Here is a 22716-nt window from a genome sequence, read left to right on the forward strand (position 1 = left end):
CACGATTTGAAATTCATCAACGTCTGAAAATTGTTAAATTAATCAAAGTATAAAATAAGTTATATTTTGTAAAGTAATTTGTAAATTTGTGCGGAAGCTGTTCTTCTAAAAAATTAATGTCTATGATAGAACTGGCAAAGTAATACGATTTCGCCCGTAAAGTGTCCTTAAGTATTTACCCATATAAATAGAAGCAAAAGTTAAGAGCAGAAGAATTTAATTTATTTGATTGAACGATTTAATTTCCGTGTAATTGAAAAAATTATAAGACTAATGTAGATATACTATAAAATATTATAATTTCCAATACGTAATATTCTTTTTAAGAAGCCCATTATGCATGCAATAACCTGCTGATTGATTATTAATTATATATATATATATTCATAACCACTCTTCATTAATTATTACTATCCAATTAAAGCAGGGTTGTTTTAATCCCACCAAGTACGTCACCATCGTCACAAATTTTAGTCGCGATTTTCGCGAATCGAATTAGTCAGAAAGAAAACGCTCAGCGGCAATTTCTGTAAGTGGATTTCCATCTCTGCTAGAAATGCCGAAGCTCGTGGGATTACGATCGAGATTCAAGACGTAAGGCAACGCGAACTCAAGTCAGTGAACTAAATAATGAAATCGCATCTTGCCAGCAAGCTGCATCGTCCTTACGAAATTTCTCACTTGGAAATATCCCGTAGCTTGATGTCGTAGCTGAGATTTGAATAACGATCGATAATCCTTCTTCCGTTGCTCCTCGATCATCGCGGCATATAGTTATTGGTAAGGAACAGGACGAGAAGATATAATACAAAAATTTGAGATCGGAAATTACTTCGCGTGAAAATATTAGAGAGAGAGAGAGAGAGAGAGAAAGAAGGAAACGCTCATTTATGTGAGATGTCTCATCGTCTAAAGGCGAAATTCAGAAATAATCTCTGAAGAAAATAATTAGATTCTATCTAATCTATGGAGTCTTTAGACGGGTGCGATTTACATTATCCGATTAAAAGTATACTTATAATCGGTCGTAAAATTTTTTAATTAACGCGAACTTCATAACTTTGGTCGCCAGCAATTAGCATTTTTATCGCGATCCAATTCACCTCTGAATATTCAATCTGATTTGCGATAAATATCTTCAAAGTAGTTATTCTCCTTTCCTATTGTAATGGAAATTGAAATTTTTTATATATACATTAAAATTTCATAATTTACTATACATATGCGATGTAAGGGCACACATAATCAACTTCGATATATCTAAGTATATATTAAATTTCCAGACACGTTTAATTACACAAAATGCAATTTATTAAAAGGTTGATAGAAATAAATAATCAAATTAAAAATCACGCGCTTGTGTTAGTAATTAAATAGAAAAAAATAGTAATATAAAAATTATTTTTGAGTTATTACAACAATGCAGTCAATATATTAAGTATATCAAATTTTTTTACGAAGAGCCCTATAAAAAATTGGTGAATTTATTGAATAATTCGGGAGAATGTATCCCTTACTCCATTTTATCGATGTAGCGAATTGTGCTTGTAATTTCGCGCGGTTCGGGCGCAGCCGGTTCATTTCAATTAACGATAACATGGTTTCCTATAGGTTTTACAAAAGAACTAGCTACATTGGTATGAGCTCCAGACATGGTAAAAAGTGCAAACATCCCGGCATAGAATTCGTATCATATAATCTCTAATTAACTCGCGAAGCAGAACAGTAAAACACATAATACGTTATTTAATCTTCGCCAAACACAAATTTTCCGGTGTAAAATTTTGCAAAAATGTATCGTACAAGATTAAATTATTTGTATTGACGATACATTTCTAAACAAATACTGTCAGCTTTTTATATGTATATTGTAATAATGCGTATATCGATTCATTTGTATCGATGCTGTATAATTGCTTTATCGATTATTTTGTCTAATTACGTATACGATACAAATATACATATAATTGTCAAGTTTTTTTATTTATAATATGTTATATATTTCGTCAAATAATAAATTGTTCTTGTATATGTATCGATAAATAATATTAATTAAATTATTTATTATTTATTTCCTATTTATCCTATTTATGGTTAAAAAAATAAAAATTTTTATAATTTTTTGCCATTTCTCCTCAGGTATTGCTAATTTAAAATTTTCCAGACCTTCAGCATCGTTGATGAGAAAGTGAAAAAGAAATGAAAAAACTTTGAAAGCTCGAATGTGTATCACGCACGAATAATTAATATAGAAATTTATTCTTTTCGTTCACAAGAGTTTTATATATACATTTATTCCAATCAATATTTTCGCGTTTTAACGTTGAAGACAAAGAAAAATACAGACGCTGTATAATCAATCGAGCAAGCCAATCAAGCGGACCGAGACGAAGTTTTGTGTGATTCTTCGATGCGGCACGATGCATGGTCGGACGAGCAAGTTACTACAGTGGATCATACAGTAGCCACTCTGAATCTGACAAACCATGATAAATATATTCGCCATGGCGTGCAACAACCGCGATGTATGATAGGACGCGCGTTGTTCCGGAGAAAAGTAGCGCTGGTACCTTCGTGGCGTGAGATAACGCCGCCTCGTTTCTCACTACATAAACTCATCCGATGCTTACGCATCGATGTCACTTGTACAGATCGAACCGTTTGAAACCTCGTTACTGGCTAAGACAAATCGAACGATGATCGGGGGCAACCGAACCAAACCCTTGAGCATCACGAGCATAAAAACGTAAAAATCTACGATAGAGATAATAACAAAATTATAATAAATGTTATAATAAAAAATTGAATCTTGTTCTATTTCGGGCTATTCGATATTGTTCTTTAACGAATCCAAATACGGAGAACGCGCGGTGTAGGAATTTAATTTATACAGCAATTTGAAAAACCAGGTTGATAATCATAAGAACGATAATGGCATATCTTCGTCAAAGTTCTTCAAGGCGCAACGCAATTGTATCAACCGGCAGCAAGTCGATTTCGAAGGAGTCGCCTTTCTCGACGAAAAGATGATTAATTATGGCGTGTTGCCACATGCGGCTAACCCAAAATCGTCTATTCTTCGATAAACGTCACAAATGGTGAACGAAGAACATTGTATGGAAAGAGGGAGAACTTCATAGATAAATGACAAACTAATGATAGAACTTATTATAAAGTTACGATGAAACGTATGACTTAGATAAACGATCCTTTATGTACAACCGTCGTCGTTTTCTGAATGCTCTGTCTCTCGAGATTAAATTCATATACTCGCGAGTAAATCGTTATTTATATTAGATCGTCAAACAGCTAAGTGTATTTGATTTTACCCTTCGTCAAATATCGATATCCTCATACTCCTTAAACTTTGTTCTTTGAATACGGAACTTTGATTTCCGAATCATTCGATCTGTAGCCGCTTAAGCCTGTAGATTCTGCGACCTTTTAGTCTTTGAATTCTTACATTGTTGAATTCTTGAATCTTTCTTGAATCTTGAAGCTTCATAACAACTGTTTGATTACTTATACTTCTCGAGCTTTGACGCTATATTTTCCTGCTTTAATATTAAGCTCGCTGAAATATTTTTAGTGAAATTTGTATCACTGCGTAACATTACAAAATCCGACGAGATTCCAGCAGTATAATATAGATCGTTTTAAAGAGTATCAAACGATATAAATTAACCAGTTGTTTTTACTTTTCTTTCTCGAGAAAACCGTACGAGTTTACATGTGACTATCTAAACATTACACGTTTTCGCTTTCTGGGTCTATTTCCGCGGTAAAATCAGAGAATTCGAGGCTAGCAGAAACGACGGCCACTTTCAGAAGGATCCAAGTTTACTTCGCTTTTAGTCAAGCGCAACCACTCGCCTGCAATCACGAACAGGATTACCCAATGCCAACGCAAATATCCGTATTCTATAATGTCGCATGCAACGCAATGAAAAACCCACGATATCGTTCTTCGATAGACTTCAGAATTAGAAAGAAATTTAAGAAGGAAATAACTTTTCAACGTTCAGACATTATAAATACAATTTTTGAATCAAGAACACAAACGATAAAAATTCCATACAAGTTTTATACATTACCGTTATTATACCACCGAATACGAATACTATTACGCATTGATATAGCAATCTTTTTACGTCATAGAAATTTATGATACTTCAGAAAGAAAAGACTTTACAAAATAGCCGAGAACTCATAGGTTTATATTTTTTATATTTATGAAGTTTATAATTCTTTCTTATTTATTATATAAAATATTGATAATACATTTTTATCTTGTACATCATCTTAACAGTTTTGTTATACTTTGTACCCAAAAAAGCTTTTTCGTAAAAAGCTTTTATTTTGTTTTTAGTGTACAAGCTTTTTACGAAAAAGCTTTTTATTTAAATAATACAAAACGCAAATAAATAAAATACTAAGAATTCAGATGTAAAGTTTGATCCAAAAAATAAAAAGAACGTAGATATTAAGGAAAATGAGATTTTAGATATTTTGAAATCAAATTATACTTACAATTAGTTGTTTGATGATCTAATATAAATATCGATTTAGTTGCGAGTTTTTAAAGATTTATGGATTTAAATAAAGTAACTTGTGAATATAAATTTAATCTCAAGAGCTAAAACATTTGAGAAACGATAACGGTTAAACGTAAACAACGTCGTTTATCTACATCATGTGCGTTTCACTGCATTTTACATAAATACAAATAAAAACATTTTGTATAAACGTGCTGCATAAATATCTTAAAAATATCCTCTTGTTACAAAATCGTAACAACGGCTAAGTATACATGCCAAACGTTACAAAATTTACAGCAATTCCCTCGTATTTGAATAATTTAAGATGGAAAGGTGCCTATTGTGTTGTATAGGTCTCCTATTTCTCGACGAGTCCGGAGCTTTCCAACAAACAACGCTTCGAATATTTCACCCGTACGATACCCAGCGATCACTATCAGGTCAAAGCGATGGTCGACATTGTATTGACGATGGGTTGGAGCTACGTTTCCATCATTTACGAGGAAAGCAACTACGGTATAAAAGTAAGTGCTTGATCGTAATATCTGATTTTAAATTTATAGGTTGTATTAGAGAGAACGCGGTAGTATTTGAGCACAATATATATATATATATATATATATATATATATATATATATAAAATAGTCTATTTGTGTGTGTTATCATTTCTGTTAAATATTTAAAATTTGTTCTTCTTTTTAGATTATATGCAGTATCATACGATACATAGAAAGAAAAATATATCGTTAAAATTTGTAAAGAATTAAGTAACAAAATATATTTCTTATTAATATAGATATTGTAATCATTATTGACTCTGAAAATATATGCGTTCAAATATTCAAGTAAATCTTTAGATTAAAAATGTCTCGTTCAAACATAACACTATTTTACACAAATATTATTACATACAATTCCATCCGCAAAGCTTTCAAGCTAAATCAAATATTTCTACATAAAAATATAGCAATATACGAATGTGGAATAAATTAATATAAAATTGAAACGGACTTTTCTGATAACTGCATATAAATAAGGAAATTTTAAAAAATATCAAATAAAGCTAACAGGTATTTTATTTTAATGTTCTCACTTCTCAATTAATTACATAGCAATATTTAAGAAAGTATTCTATTCTCTGTTTAAAGCTAGATGATCTTTAATATACTTACAATTTTGCCATTCTTTCAGTATCATATCAACATTGTACTCCGTTTTATAGGAAGGTTGCTGACGTTTGCAACATAATGCAACATTAGACTAATAGAAATTAGTTTCCAATTTTAATAATTAGCATTTTAAAATGCATTTTAAATATAATTTTAAATTTCTTAACAAAATTAGATACTAATAGCATTCGAGGCATAGCAATGTAAAATTAATATTATGAGTAATGCACGAACTACGTCACTTGAAAATTATTTCATCTAAATAGGCCTTTACGCGACTACAGTCTGGTAGAAAAACGAATCGATAAATCGTAATACTCACAGGAAATGAACGTGAAATAAACGAGAATAAATGGAAAGTGAACTGGGATTTTATTTCCGGACGCGGTCCATTATAATAATTCACCATGGCGCGCAAATAATTTTGACTCCCTTTTCAACGGCCACCTCTCACCTCGTAATCCAGCGAATATTTAGAGCGTTACGTGAAAATTATGGTAGCTTTTATTCACTCAGTACATGCGAAGTACAGTCAAATAACTCGGAAGAAAATTATGAGATTCATCAAATTATTTTTTCGCAAAGACAATACTCTGGCCTATGTGTCTCTCTCTCTCTCTCTCTCTCTCTCTCTCTCTCTCTCTCTCTCTCTCTCTCTCTCTCTCTCTCTCTCTCTCTCTCTCTCTCTCTCTCTCTCTCTCTCTTTCTCTCTTCTTTCTAAATTGCTAACATGAAAATTTTATATACCTCACCAGTAACACCAGTAACTACTTGCTCCCAATTAAGGCTATTTTAAGTAGCAAGTTTATTTCACCGAGTTGTTTGATCTTACCGAATGTCTAGAAAACGAATTTCGCGTGAATTTCACGATGGTAATTGGAATTTACAGAGCGTTTAAATTACGATGGGGGACTTATTAAAAATCTTTTCCTAAATATTTAAAACTAGAATTAAGTAAATTTTTATATTTATGTATACATTTACCATTTCTTGGAAACATCAACAATTTTGCTTCAAATATTGATATTGCTATATTCTGAACGATACGATAAAACTTATTTCACTAATCGTTACATACGTTATTAAGTTACTCATTACGTAACTATCACGATAGTGATATTCAATATCATTTTATTCATGTAACTCTCTCATGTAACTCTCTGCAGCATATAAAACAGGGACGGCTTGTACATCATCACCAGAATATTGGAAGTCGTAAATAACAACATATATAACGGACGCGGTAATTTAAAACCCTGATTCCCGTTACAAATTATTACCTACTAGCTAGCTTTTTGCATCGAATTGTTCCCCTCGATAGCACAAAGAAAGATGGCATAAATACGCTTTTCACAACAATGTTTTTCACGGAAATCGAATAATCCAAGCATTTACGACTCTGTATATAGAGAAAATATTTCACAAAAACCGGATCTAATTATATCAAACACACACAAACGCTTCTATTTTTAGTATAGTTATATATAAGTCATAATGTTGGTTCTTCATAAATTATCCTGATGTATGTGCCAAAAAACGCGTGAATTATACGATAAAAATAGATGCAAAGATAATAGACGAAAAAAAAGACTGAAATTCGTATAGCAAAGGATTTAAGTGTATATTCGCGGGAAAAAATTATAACTAAAAAAGAAAAGACATTTCCTATCGAGACAGATCTGTAGTTGATATCGATAAATGCCAAATTAATATAAACGAACGCTATTTAATGGGATGCCTATAGTCGATTATCCATTTCCGATTTGAAAACTGCGGCACTTGATGAATGCGTAATTGAAAAATATATCAAAGTGGCGCGACGCTTTTATCAAATGAAGAAACGACAATCGGCGACCCTATAATTTTATCGTAAAAGCGAGAATAACGCCATCCTCAATCAGTTGCGCTCGTGTCATGAAAAATTCATAAACGTCTTCGCTGCGACACTTCACCGCGAAATATATCTTCCCATATACACATCACATGCAAGATATACACGTACCTTATTATTTCTGTAACAGATTCCAACTTGACATTTGTCTGCAATCTAGAAGCTAGCGCGAAAATCTGTTGAGAAACATGTTCTCTTTATCCATTTCCCCGTTTTCAATTTTTCTTCTTCGTATTTTCGTTTACACTCGAATAATAAATTTAAAAAAACGAACTAAAAATAATGAAACGCTTTCCTCTTCAAGAATGTTTCCTTTTTTGATATACGTACGTCTTTGTATGTGTACACATAATAAAAAATCGGCAGAGGATTGTAAATTATAAAAATATTTTCTAGGCTCTAATCTATCCGAGCCTATCGATTTCAAGGCAATAGATTAGGTATAATATATTAATTCATTTGTAATGTTTTTCTGTTGTTAATCTTTAATATTTTAATTTTTCCTGCAATAACTCTGTAGAAATATATAATTAATTATTCAGATATTTCATGATATTAAATAATACAGAACATTTTATCGCTACATTAATTATTATTTTAAATAAAACATTTGGTATATGTCTAATAATCGTTAGAAAAAAACTGTGATTTTTTTATAACATCTCATTTCTCACATATACACATTTTATTTGCGTCCGTAATATAATTCTTACAAATCCATTGCCTCGACATCAATAAAAATAAAAAAATAACTCACCGGCCGATGCGCAGCAGCGGAGTTGTAAGTTGTAACCCTGCGTTGATCTGTAACGCAGAAATATTTTCACATTAAAGCAGAGTGTCCCAAGAGAGATAATCAATATTTGAAGTAAATAATTATCGCGCCCGTTAAATTTTTAAAACTTCATTTTAGCATTATCCGATTTTAAAATGCTAATGCAAGGAACGATCGCGGCCGCCGCTAACGGCTGCATATTTCCGCATTAATTCCTTCGCATAAAATTAATCCGCGAAAAATCGCGCAAGTAATATTACGACCGTGCGAATAATTGAGACGTGACGTTCGCGACGTAATATATCTCCTCTCCATCGCGTATGCCGGAGATCGAACTCTTTCGGCGAAATTACACCGGAGTTAAACCACGAACGAATATTGCACGGTAATGAGTAATGGGCGAATCAAGTCGCGCGCTTGAGAAAGTGGCGGCGGAATCCGCCACGGAACAGCCAAATAATAAACGAATCACAATTACTCACCCCACGGTCGCTCCGCCGTCGCCCGATGCCTCCCAGGCCCCCTCCAGCCCCTCCTCCTCTCCTCGGTCCTCTCTCCGTTGTCGCATCTCCGTCGGCGCCACTCACTCGCGACGTTCACGCGCGAAAATATCGTCGCTTATGATCGCGCGACACTTTGCACGGCACTCCCGGCATTAATCTCGCGACGCGGCGCGCACTTTATTACACGGCGACGATAGAATTACGGCGGAGATGCTGCGAACGAAGCGATGCCCGTCCGCTCGACGCCCGTCGGCCCCATGATGTCCCGCAGATAGTAGGCACTAATATGGCGGAGAGAATTTCGTAAATCGCGCGGCCAACTTCACTCGAATCGCCAGCAGCAAACGTCACGTCGCGGTCGCGTCGCTGTGCTACACTTGCTGCTCCCACACCTGTATACATACTTTCCGCACTTCCGAACAATGAATATACGACGTCGAGATTACTTTTACGTATCGTGATGTAAGCGACGTAAGAGGAATAAATGTATGAATCGAAGACAAATATCCGCGGAACGTGCAGATATCGTAAAATAATACGATCGTTCGCGCGATAGATCTTGGTTAAGTTAATCTTGCGAGACACACATTTTAACGAGTCGCTAACTTATGAACATTGTGTCCACCCTCCACGATTGCTCAATATTAAAATATGATTTAGAACGTTGCTAAAAGATGAGAATAGTTCCTGGTAGTCACCAATCAAGCGAGTCGCGGCATCAGTCGATTAGGGTCGTCCGCTCGCGTCCGAGGGCAGCTACATTCTGAAGCCACGCGATCGCGACACGACGCGAGTCAAGTTGGACGGTTGAGAAAAGGGAGACCGATCATCCGAAAGAATGTGATCGAAAATCAATATTATCGAATATATGCGATATACCCTCGGTAAATCGTATAAATTCCGCGAAGCACATGTATTAAATAAACATTCGATATATCATAGTTTTCCGTAATCTGAGCCGTGCCTATGGTGTGATTCGCGTATTACCCCGCGGCACCCCGCCCTGCAAACGCGGAGAGCGCCGAATTACGGAATTTGAATCGGCGGAAAACACGGAGCGCGCGATCGATTCGAATTCGACCACGGCTATGAAGAAAATCATTTGGCAGCGGAGAAAGCTGCTTTGCAACTGTTGCAAAATTCGTGAATTTGAGGGTGTGCTTTTAGCTTCGGCAAAAATTAAAAGCATACAATCAAATTCACGAATTTCGCAACAGCTGCAAAACAACTTTCTCTCTACTGAACACAGTATTCCCATTATCGTCCGGGTGCGTAATAAAACAATGGCTCGCTCGTTGCGCCTCGATTCGAACGTGCATCAAGGGATTTTCGCGAAATACCAATAAATATGTAGAAAACTTGCTCGCGATATACCAGCGACTCGTTAATCGCAGGAAACAAGATGATTAGTCGTGTTAATTAAACGAGATAATTAGTCGCTGGATTGAGTAGCGCGAAGATGCAAATGCGACGGTACGGTCTACGTTATATAACAACTTGCTTGCTCGAGGGTCGGCCTGCAAATGGCACAGCGACCTTATGTATACACTGTGTACGCTTTTCGGCGCCGTTGCAAAAACAAACGTTTCAAGCTTCAGCCGAACGTTTGTATACACAAGTCGCCGCGTTACATCTCGTACACCAAAACGGTCAAGCAAGCGGATAAGTCATTCCGCTTAACGTAATATATTGTGATCTTTTGAACTAGAAAAAGCTATACTAGGTGGAAAAAGTCGTTCCGTCTGTTGTCGTTTGTTACGTATCTTGACATCTACGTGTATCGATCGCTCGCTATCACATTTATCTCGCGCGACTGATTAATTTTCCCGATTAACTAATTTTCCCCGAATCGTATATCGAGCAAACGTGACGACCGAAGCAGATATTCCGCGCGATTTAGTCGCTTGAAATACGGTTGAATGTGAAGCGATTGGAAATTAGCATTATAAATCATTGCTTCATTATGTATACTTTCATTATAATGAGAGAGATTTCCTTCGTGCTGCTCGGATTTCAATATACAATATACATATTTCGTATTGTTAAATGTAACCCGAATATATTCTGTTTCTTACATTTTAAATTATGTTGATAAACGAGCTATTATCACGAGCTATATTAAAATTTAGCGTCTGTTTTATGAATAAAATTTATCCTTACCGATTAATAATGTATTTATGTTAATCAACTACCTTTGAATTTTCATCAATTTTAACGTATCGAAAAAAATGAAATTATAAGTCTTTAATAAATTGAAATTTTTTTCTTATACGTTTTCAATAAGTCGCGGAAATATGAAATTAAATTGTTATATAAAAAGTATGGCGATTTAATTTCTTTACATCTATTAAAATCACGCAACTTTATCTCTCTATAAAAAATTATATAATATAAATTTGGATATAAAAATTTGAAAAAAAATTACACATAGAATGATTAGAGAAACTTTATTTCTCAAATTTTTAGAGATTTATTGAAGGAGTAAAGATAATAAATATGCAAGCAATTATAATTAATATGCTATGTCATTGATATAGTTATTGATATAAGTTATTGATATAAATATTTGTAATACGTATAACGGCAAAGTTATCTACGCAAGCATGTGATTTTGCTAGAATTACGTATTACGTAAAAAATGCAAGCGACGGATCTATAATAATGTGATACGAAACATTGATATTTATGAGCAGAAAATTGATTCTGCTATGTATAAGCGCATATACGAATATGCGCATGTGATGCACATATTCGTAATAACACAGTCGATGCACAGATACGTAACGCGAATTTAAACAATAAATCTTTCGCACCTAGTTATCCGTAATATTTTCTCAATTTCCATTCATTCAGGTAATATCGATTATTTTAATTAATATATTAGTTGAGAGCATAAATTACAACGTTAAAAAACGATTCCGTTTTAAAATAACGAGAAATTTAACACTCAAAAACTCAATCATATCCGGGATTGTATAGCCGGCAATTTGGGGCGTCAAATTTGCGTGATCGTGGCATTAATCACACAATCGTCGTATTTGCGAACAAAACCCGATGATGGATGTGCCCACATTAAATTAATATTTCGCGAACATACGTACGCGACACGTATGAGCGACGTAGTTAACACGCAGCCACATTTTGATGGTACAGAGAAATGGCATTTCGATCTATTACCTCTCGTAAGGCCGCAATGACTGGCGACACGATCAAAAGAAAAGGTCGCCCCTATTGCCCGGCCGATCAGAATTTCATTACCGCCTATCATATACGTTGCCCCGTACGTGTCAAGTCGCGTGCGCTTGATAGAATTTACACCACAATATTCTGCTCTTCGAACGAGAGACCAGGGAAAAACGGGGCATTATGTTCACACCATAATTAGATTCCTCGCAAAATACGCGAACTACATAACGATCGATCTTGTATGTCCACGTTATCGGCATGCCGGGGACTAAGAGATTAGAGGATTAGACGAAAGTTACTCGAGGATGCGAAGGATGCGGCTTCGTGCCGGATATTCTAAAAAACCAAAGACGATTCCACGATTTTTGCCGATTAAAGTAATTGTGAATTGTTCCGAAAACACGTCCACGTACGAGCAATAAAATTCCACATTCGAAATCTTAAACAAATCGAAAGAAAGATAATAAATCTCGATATTTGACACCTAAAACATTCAGATGGAACGAATTTGCGAAATATTTGCATGGATTTTAGATATTGCTTTTAAGTGATGACAAAAATGATTACTGCTTTTTTCTGCCTGTGGCAATCATGGAAATATAATTTTTTAATTTTCTCGCTCATTTTCACGCTATTCACAATACTTTGCGAAAGGTGAGAAAGTACATGACGACATATACAAAATCCGCGAAACACGATAACCGTAAATGTATATGGAAAATAAAGATACCGGGAAGCCCCAAATAAGAAAAGATCTTTAGCTTAATAAATATTTAAGAGTTTTCCTTAAGAAAAAACCCATATAGCTTCTCCCTAAACTTTCCTCTCCTATCCCCTTGAGATATCACACTTACCTTTCCATGATTCTTTCTTTTCGTCTGTGGAAAACTGTGGAACTTCTTTCATATGATATATATAATATATGAGATATAAATTCTTCCATATATTTTTTTTAATCCACCATACTTCTTACTTATCGCATTGTTTCTTCCTACTTTTATTTGTATTGTTTTAAAGGCCGGATAATCCTGATACAAAATTCAATAAGTAAGTGTGGCAGAGTCAAAACTAGGTTTATATATAAAGGTTTCTCAAACAATTGTAAGTGGCTTCTGGTTAAGTGATTAATTGTAGGCGAAACTAAGAAATTTCCGAGTAATTCTGTATATGCGATAGTGTTCCAATTTATTCTATGTCACGTCTTTCAAATACATTGCTTATATATATAGTACAAGATCATATCTCCGCTTACTTTAAGCGAGCCAATAAGCAGAACAATCATTCTCATTGTCTTATTCATCGTCTATTCAATAGCGGAATAAATTAATAACGACAAGTGAGTCTAAGATGACTTGCCTCGTCGTTGAATATAGAATTCGAAGTAAATACGTGAGCGATTCGCAGAGAAGCTGCTCGCTTATACAATAATTTGAAATCTCCTTGTACAGTACGAAATATCATCTTCAACTCGTAATATCATGAGTAATATCCCAGGTAGCAGAGTGACGTCAAATGACGTATTAATTCCATCTTAATGACGTCTCTAACGTCATTAAGACGTCTTTAGACGTCATCTTGCTACCTAGGATATATATAACACTGTTTAACAAAAAAATACTTTTTTTCAACACAAGAACGATAATAATCGTTTTCCGATAGTTTTTTGGACGCCGAATACGATCCCGTTTACTAAATTGCTGTCATGTCACAATTTTGAAAAATTTGCAGTTAAAGCTGCAAAAGAGGAATATTTTAGTATTTTGGTATATTATAACCACCAAAATGACGTGTTAGAGAAGCTTTATTGCAGTCAAAATTAAGCATTTTGTTAGAACTTTCAGCCTTAGAAGGATTTTGTTGTATTAATTAGGTACCTGAAAAAATTCTTAGAAACTTGAATAATAAGTCGCAACTTTGACACAATATAGACTGTGTTAATCATCAATATCTTTTTAACTATAATTGACACAACAAATTGTCGTACAAATATAATTCTTTTTAAGAGCTGAAGAGTTCTAACAACATACTTAATTTTGGTTGTAAAAAAATTTGTCTAACACATTCTATTTATAATATGCCAAAATACACTAAAATAGCCTTTTTTAAGCAACTTTAACTGCATATTTCTCAAAATTGTGACCTGATAAAGCGATTTGGTAAACGGAATCTTATTCAGCGTCCAAAAAACTACAAGAAACAATTATTTTAGTTCTTTGTGTATTTATTTTGTTGAACAGTGTAATTCATTGTATATGAATAAATTTGATAAATTTTTTGCAATAACTATTCGGATGTTTTTCGGTTCATATCTCTAATAACCAGCTTTCTGATATTACCTGAGTTTGGCATTTTATATATGTACCAAATTAACCAAATTCAATTCTCGCGCGAGAGTCGAAACAAGGACCATTATAGCGTCCATAACAGCGTCCTATAATAATAAAGGAAGGACCGCACTCTGAATATATATGTACGTAGGAATTTGAAACCACCCTCCAGCCAGATAATTTAACTGCTAATTTATCGCGACTCGTGGAACACAATGATCCGCATTGACCGGAAAGTAAATCATGCACACTGGATTCGATACCAAGCACATCTTTTGTTATACTTGCTAACAAATATTTGTATTTTATTACTGTTGTTTTATATATAAGGAAGATTATACAAAAGCATTAATGAGAAGGAAGATTAAAAATGCTCTAACATGATTTTAACAATTGAGCTCAATTCTTTAATTGTTCCACAGTGATAGAATTAAATCACTTTATAATGTGAATGCAAAACATAGAAATTTTCACTATAATATGTATTATTGCAAAAGCATTATTTATTGCGTGAAATCTTGGGAAATGGATAAAAATACGGGAAAAAGGAAATCATATTCCTATGTAACTATAACGTTCTTCTGTATGACGCGACCAATCGATAACACCATTCGCTATATGGGATTGGAAATCAACGATCTCGGCGCGACATACGGATCGCATACGAGAAATGTGCACAGAGAGGGATGGTCTAGGAGGAACGAATCGATACGAGAACATATATATATGTATATATATAAATACATATGTACATATATACATATATATGATTTCATGGCACGAAGGGAACATTTTTCAACGAGCGGTCGAAAGCCAAAAGCGTGGAACAAATGGGGATTTTTATTACAAATATCCATTTGTTCAACAAAGTAACAGAGTTTTTCCACCTAACCATCGAATCTCACTGTGGAATTTCAATTGCGTGATTTATTTCGTGATTAATAGAGCGAAACAATCTCAAAAATGCAAATTTAACTAAATTTCATCACTTCTCTATCATAAACCGATGTTCTATTGTACATTTATCAGAAGACATACATTTCTACAGACAATATAGGAAAATCGTGACCAGAACTTTTATATAATAAAATAATATCGAATGTTAATGTTTAAAATTTAAATTCGACAAATATTATTCATAAGATATCTAATGATTTGATCGATGAGAACTTTTTACCACGAACGTGCTGTTTCCAAACATGAAACAGCAACAACATTTGTAATAATTTATGTTCACGTCTTTAAGATTTTAGATCTCAATACAGCGATCTCTGTTATTTAAAAATCATGATTTTTTTGCATAGCTTAAAAGGAAGGAATCTCTAATAGATGTTCCATTTAAGTCTCTATTTTTCCATTAAGGTACATTTCCTTCCCGCCCTTCTATTCATTCTTTGTTACGCCCATTTTTCTTCTAAAAGACCTCAAAGCACTACGTAACGCAGCTCGATGAAGGTTACGAACGGGCCCGCATTAGACACGATGCATTGTTGAAAACATCTTCGAGAAAATGCATCCCTTTCTATCTCTCTGCGTTCCAGGCTTTCGAGGAACTCGAGGAACTACTAGGCAGATATAACATATGTATCGCCGTCAAAGAAAAGTTGGTGAAGGACTCCGGAGTCGCCAAGGAGGTCGCCTACGACAACATAGTTTTAAAATTGCTGACAAAACCACGAGCGAGAGGTAAAAAATGTAACAAAATTTAATAAACTAAACAAGTTTTATTTACAAAGCAAAGTGTAGAAAACATGCAAAAATTATTCTTTCTTATTGTTCTCTTTTTTTTCTCATGATTAATTGCTCAATAGAACAATGCACATATTTACTGTATACATATGTATCAGCACATCGCAAGTATACGTGTGTGTCTGTATATACATATATCATAATGCACAATCTTTGATTTAGAACGCGTTTTAAAGTGTTAATCCAAGGTACATGACAAATTCTCTCTTATTCTCTCTCACTCTTTTCTCTCCTAAATTATAAATCCGATATATGCCGACCTGTGAATAAGCCGTGAAACCTTAGCTGACGTTTCTTCGATAATTAGCTTTTCGATGGGCTAAATGGCATTAAAAAGGATTTATATTTAAATTATTGTCACGCCCTCATCCCAATGGTCCATTCGCAACACACCGCTCTTCTAGTCAACGTAAATTATCTTAAAATACAAACGAATCTCGAACGTGGGAAAGATACCAGTTACGAAATAGTATCGTATCGATGCTGAATGCAACAAAGACTCCGACTTTATTTGATCCGCTTCAGAGTGACGAAATGGATTCATTATCGAAATGGAAACGCGACTCATTCCAGACTGTGTCAGATCCAATGCGAAACTTGTTGAAAATCTGCAGAACTCACCTAACTCCTCCACTTCTTCCAAGCAAGACGAGCAAGCATTAAATTCTTGGCTTTCTTTGCAAGTAGTAAAACAAGCGCGGTTTAGATTACAGTTTTAACTGAATATTTGTACAAGTACATCTTCGAATAATCTATTAAGAAAATGATTTGAAAAATATTTCGATGCACAGGAAAAATATTAAAATTAAACCATCTCTTTTAATAACTGTATTATTTTAAATAATTTTGTGTTCAAAGCCAGTAAAGGGAGGTGACACTGGCATTTGCAATTCATTTTAACCAACGGAACGAGCTACCCTTCAATTACGATATCAGTATTTATACATTTTCGATAAAAAGTAAAATAACATATGAAGAGAGAATTGCGATCAAATTACGATGAATATCAATTTTATAATGAGCTTATTTAAATATTATCTTATGTTACATGAGAGAGATAAGATAAATAAAATTTAAACCGTACTATATTTATACATGTCATTAATAAAACATGAGTTTTTCGACATAACTGTTACGCTTCGCGAGAAAAATCAAATGCGAGATGACAGACACGAATGATGAAGAAATGAGCGAGCATCCATTCCGCAGCAGCAAAATGAGAAATGGGGCAAAGTGAAAACGACTGTAAGGCGCATAAAAATTATGGTGTTGTCAGATAACTCTTTTCGCGTACGCTCTACCCGCATATGCACATAAAGAAGAAATATAATTAATGGCACAACGCTCTCTATCCACGTTGGAACGGTAATCTCGTTTTAGGGAAACAGAATTTAGCGACTCCGTCTGACAAGCGAAGCATGCTTTCTTCGCTACCTCAGACGAATAAATATTTCATCCATTTAATCCATTCAACACGGTCCTGAACTTTGAGATCCCTCCCGAGACGACGATTTTTAGAATCTTTCGTACTTGAATAACTTTCGACCAACATTTTTTTATAAATAATTCACATTTTCTCTCTCAAAGAGATATTTTTTTAAAGAGCTAACGTTGAGAGATTAAACGGTTCGTTAATATACGATCCCGTTCGAGAATACTTCTTTCTCTGTACGAGTTATTATTAGGTCAAGAGAGATATATACAGTGAAACAGAGAAAAAGAGAGAGAGAGAGAGAGAGAGAGAGAGAGAGAGAGAGAGAGAAAGAGGAAAATATATAGAAACCAGAACATCCCACAAGCAACAAACTGAGCATACAATGTATATTACCGTAACGGAAGTAATTATATTTTCGAATAGGATAGATGCAAAATTTTTACGCGTTTAATTATTATTGTTATGATTGATGAATAAAATTAAGGTAATCTATTAGAAGTATTTTTTATAAATATATATTATATATATATATATATATATATATAATTCTCAAGAATTCTGTCCTTTGTTAAAATACGATTGTCGCGAGAAGATAAATGTATATCTATAAGATTTTTTCCCAAACGTAAGTACCCTTACTTCTTCGATTCACATCAATTCGAATCTAAAATACCAATTTTATTCGAGTAAAGCATATATAACCTCGGCAAGGAAGATATCTGATTGTTTGAAATATACTATACTCCGTATCTACTATACTTCGAAGAGGAAAAAGTACCTCGCGATAAACATCTATTTTATGCAGAATTTCCTCGTGTAGACCCTTTGATAACCAAACCGTTTTCGATTGTGAAAGGTCGACCTTACGCTTCCTTTTACGCTCTCATCGATTCCTGCCTGTATAATCTTGATTCCCATGAGAATCACCGGTCGCGACATGAGACGTTTCATTGGCACTTTTTCAATAAAAGCTCGAACCCCTCTCATTTCGGGAGAATTTTTGCGATGCCGACAAGTTGTACGATAAAATAAAACCAAACGGTGAAGATTTCTTTACCGCGATAATGAGGATGAGACACGAGATGAGAGAGCATTATGCCGCATGCGACTTTATGTGCCGCAGGCGATGTTTCCACGAGAAAATTTCCTCGACTTGTACTGCCGCAGGTTGCATTATCTTCGGCTCCGACCAAGAAGTCGCCGGGGTCATGAGGGCGGTCAGGCGTTGTAAAGCGACCGGCGTTTTTTCCTGGATCGGAAGCGACGGCTGGAGCGCAAGGGGATTAGTGAGTAACGGTAACGAGCCGGAAGTCGAGGGTACTCTATCCGTCCAACCCCAGGCGAATCCCGTTAAGGGTTTCGAGGAGTACTTCCTCAACTTGACCGTCGAGAACAATCGGAGGAACCCGTGGTTCGTCGGTAAGAGGCCGCCCAAAGGATGCTGGATCTACGATAAGAGCAGAACTTAGTGAATTCTAGCTTGCACAGCAAACGTAATGTACACGTGATATGCATTCGCACATACAGCTGCAGTTGCTAGTGAGAAGTTTACTTCGTTTACTTCAATATACGTCGATATATGTCGACAAACTTTAACTTACAATACTTATCACAAACGCCAGCTTGCTAACAAGTCGACTGTCATCTAACATTTTCCTATTAACGTGTTCGCTATCATCGGCTGCCGGACAAAATAATCGAAGCACAGTAATTCTGCTCACGATGTATTCTTCAGTATTCTTATTACTTTTATATATCTTTACGTATTGCGTAATTTTTTTTACTAAAATAAAAAAGTATTACGTACAATATTTCCTTAAAATTGCAACTTTTCTCTCGTTAATAAAATATAACCTTTCGCTAAGTTGTTCCGAGTCAATCCATATCGAGTTACTTGAAATAATGAAAACCAAGTTTTCATGTTGATTCCAGAATTTTGGGAAGACCATTTTAAATGCCGATATCCAAACTCGCCTCGGACACGATATAACACAAATTACACGGAAACTTGCACGACAAAAGAACGTCTCACCAAGCAGAATACGGCTTTCGAGGACCAACTACAATTTGTCTCCGATGCAGTAATGGCATTCGCTTACGCTTTTCGGTAATTGGAAATTTCTCTTTAACAGATTGGACAAGTTTTTAAAAATTTTCGTATATGCGTGTGTATATGTATTGAGAAAATTGTGAGAACAAAATATGCTATTCTTCTTTCTGTCAGAGATATGCATCGTGACCTTTGCCAGAGAAAGGCAGGGTTGTGCGATGAAATGAAACCGACTAAAGGAACAACGCTTTTGCAATACCTGCGCAAGGTGGATTTCGAGGGTAAGCTGACAAAGCGTTTCCTTTAGAAAAGGTTTTAAAGTGCGATTCTAGTCATTGGAATTTTTATTGTAAATCGATACGACGTGTCTATCTAGTATCTACTATTCTACTCGATGCTCTCGCGTAAAATGAAATTAAATAAAAGAGATGATAGATACTTGGACTATATTACCGTGATTAGCTACTTATATGTCTCGATCAAGTTTTCATGGTACTCATAGGCGATCGAACGACTACGTTTAAGGTCTAAGCGGAGACAAGTTTAGATTCGACAAGGACGGCGACGGACCAGCGCGATACAACATCATACATTTCAAGCAAACCGAACCGGGCAAGTACAAGTGGATTCGCGTGGGCAAATACCTGGAAGGCGAGCTGCGACTAAACATGTCGGGTAAGCTCGTATATTTTCATATTATGAGACACGTCCTATCGCGCTTGGACGTGTCCATTCTATAATATTCTATTAGGTACTGTCCGTACGTTCTGTTCTATACATCATCGCCGTACATGTATTTGTTTTAGAAATCCAATTTAAGCTCGGACATCCTCAACCACCCGTGAGCGTGTGTTCCTTGCCTTGCGAGGTCGGTCAAGCAAAGAAATATGTCGAGGGTGAGAGATGCTGTTGGCATTGCTTTAATTGCACTCAATATCAGGTACGTTAACGACGTGTTGTTAAGGAGATAATTAACCGTCTGCTTATATTTAATATTTGACTCGCTCTTTTATTTTTAATAAAAAAACAATATATCCTCGAGTCGCAATAATGAAAAAGTGTCTAGTTTTACACGCATTTATTTAGCAAATATTTCGCGATATAATAGGTTTCGAAACGTATCACATATTGCTTTTGCCCAAGTTCTCGTGAATGCGTGTCAGATGGAGATAAAAGATATTTATGTGATTTCTTTTATAGCGTGTTGAATGATTCGTCCGTTTATATACTCCTATCTTTTCATAACTTCTTTATACCGTTTTGTGTTATATGGGAAAAAGTAATAAGATTCTTTTACGAATAATAACGCATAATATTTTAACGCGACAGAATAATCACATATCTCAGGGAAAAAAAGATTAGAACGCATAGATAATCGCGGTGTAAAAAAATTGCTGATGCAAAAAGAAAAGGACTTAAATTACATATAAATGATATGAATTTGCAAACTGAACCTCACTAGATGAGGAAATATCTAATTCAACTATTTTATATTTTAAGAATTTTACTCTGTTGCTCAAGTAGATACGGGATTCCAACGACGAGACGCAGTGCAGTCAGTGTGAACGAGGTACGCTGCCGGATGAAACACATTCGATGTGCCAGGATGTTCCGGAAGAGTTCCTACGTCCGGAAAGTGGTTGGGCAATAGGTGCGATGTCTTTCTCTGCCACGGGAATTTTGGTAGGTATCTCTCGTATTCTTCCCAAGATTATTTTCCTGAAATAGAGAGTTCTTGAATCACTTATATTTCGCTTATATCTCAAAATGCAATAATCATATCACGTGTTTTATGTATTGTCGTTTTACATGATTTAGTCACATATGTTTTGTGTGAAAAAAAAAACAGGTGACATTATTTGTCTGCGGCGTTTTCCTCAAGCACAACGACACGCCTGTCGTACGCGCGTCTGGGCGAGAACTGTCTTACGTTCTTCTCTTGGGAATTCTACTCTGTTACCTCGTCACATTCACTCTGATATTCAAACCCACGCACATTGTCTGCGGTATTCAAAGGTAAAAAAAAAAAGACCCTATGAATCTTTTCGGGTGTATTTTCTACGAGTTTCTGACGCGACGGCATTAATCTCTTTGTTCCTGCCAGACTGTTACAGTTAAGTCGGTAAATTACATTTCTCGCGTACGATCAATGCTGTCCAAGTAAGAGTGGCAGTTTTACTAGTTTTACATGGTTCAAGCAGAATCTAATTCCAACTTATTTTCCTACTTTCTTTTTAATACAATTTATCACGGTACAGTGAGTGCAAAAAATTTCCCTTAAACAATATCGCGTGGCGGAAACGGAGGTAAAAGTTTAGAGAAAAGTAACATAATGAAATTGTATCTTTACATGCATCGAGCTAGAACCAGAACTAGAAGTACGAATTATGCGGAGAAAGCATTTCTTAATAGAATGCTTGTTGAGAAAAACGGAGATACCACTTTTTATTTCTGCTGACAGATTCGCCGCAGGCTTCTGCTTCACGGTAGTATACGCAGCTTTATTAACGAAGACCAATCGAATCTCAAGAATCTTCAACGCCGGGAGTGCAAAGAGGCCGTCCTTCATATCACCGCGGTCGCAACTTATTATCTGCTCCGGATTGGTATCCGTGCAGATCTTAATTAATATAGTTTGGATGATCATCGACCCTGCTAGAGCGATGCATCATTATCCCACGATGGAGGACAATCTACTCGTGTGCAACAACTACATCGACACCAGCTATATGATCGCGTTTACATATCCCATAATATTAATAATTGTGTGTACTATCTACGCCGTCCTCACGAGAAAAATTCCAGAAGCTTTCAACGAGAGCAAGCACATCGGTAAGTTTACCTTTTTATCGTGATATCCGTGTTCTTACACCACGTTGTGCATATTTTGTTATATTCATACAACGTGTTACGTGTTCTTTCGCAATTAAAAAAGAAACCTCGATAAAGAATAAAAATAAAAACAGCATTGTGTTCTTTTTTACATACGCCATGTAGATGCAATATTAATGCATTGCAATGCTGTGTCTAGCACTTGTCATGACAAATACAGCTTGCTGAGAAAAAAAGAAATAATAAGGGTAATATTCGGA

The 22716-nt window shown here is 35.2% G+C and overlaps 1 protein-coding gene across 7 annotated transcripts in view; it reads left to right on the forward strand.

Moving 5' to 3' along the window:
* Positions 1-22716, forward strand: part of Glurb (metabotropic glutamate receptor B) — a 121814-nt gene that overhangs the window by 95350 nt on the left and 3748 nt on the right. For all 7 annotated transcript variants that reach the window (XM_071779223.1, XM_071779224.1, XM_071779225.1 and 4 more), the window contains 10 exons: positions 4892-5062; positions 15932-16076; positions 18742-18993; positions 19507-19681; positions 19799-19905; positions 20150-20299; positions 20431-20564; positions 21149-21307; positions 21474-21640; positions 22086-22456. In XM_071779223.1, coding sequence (XP_071635324.1) covers positions 4892-5062; positions 15932-16076; positions 18742-18993; positions 19507-19681; positions 19799-19905; positions 20150-20299; positions 20431-20564; positions 21149-21307; positions 21474-21640; positions 22086-22456 — 1831 coding nt within the window. The remainder of the gene's footprint in view (positions 1-4891; positions 5063-15931; positions 16077-18741; positions 18994-19506; positions 19682-19798; positions 19906-20149; positions 20300-20430; positions 20565-21148; positions 21308-21473; positions 21641-22085; positions 22457-22716) is intronic.

The sequence above is a fragment of the Temnothorax longispinosus genome, chromosome 5, assembly GCF_030848805.1.
Source record: "Temnothorax longispinosus isolate EJ_2023e chromosome 5, Tlon_JGU_v1, whole genome shotgun sequence".
Lineage (NCBI taxonomy): Eukaryota > Metazoa > Arthropoda > Insecta > Hymenoptera > Formicidae > Temnothorax > Temnothorax longispinosus.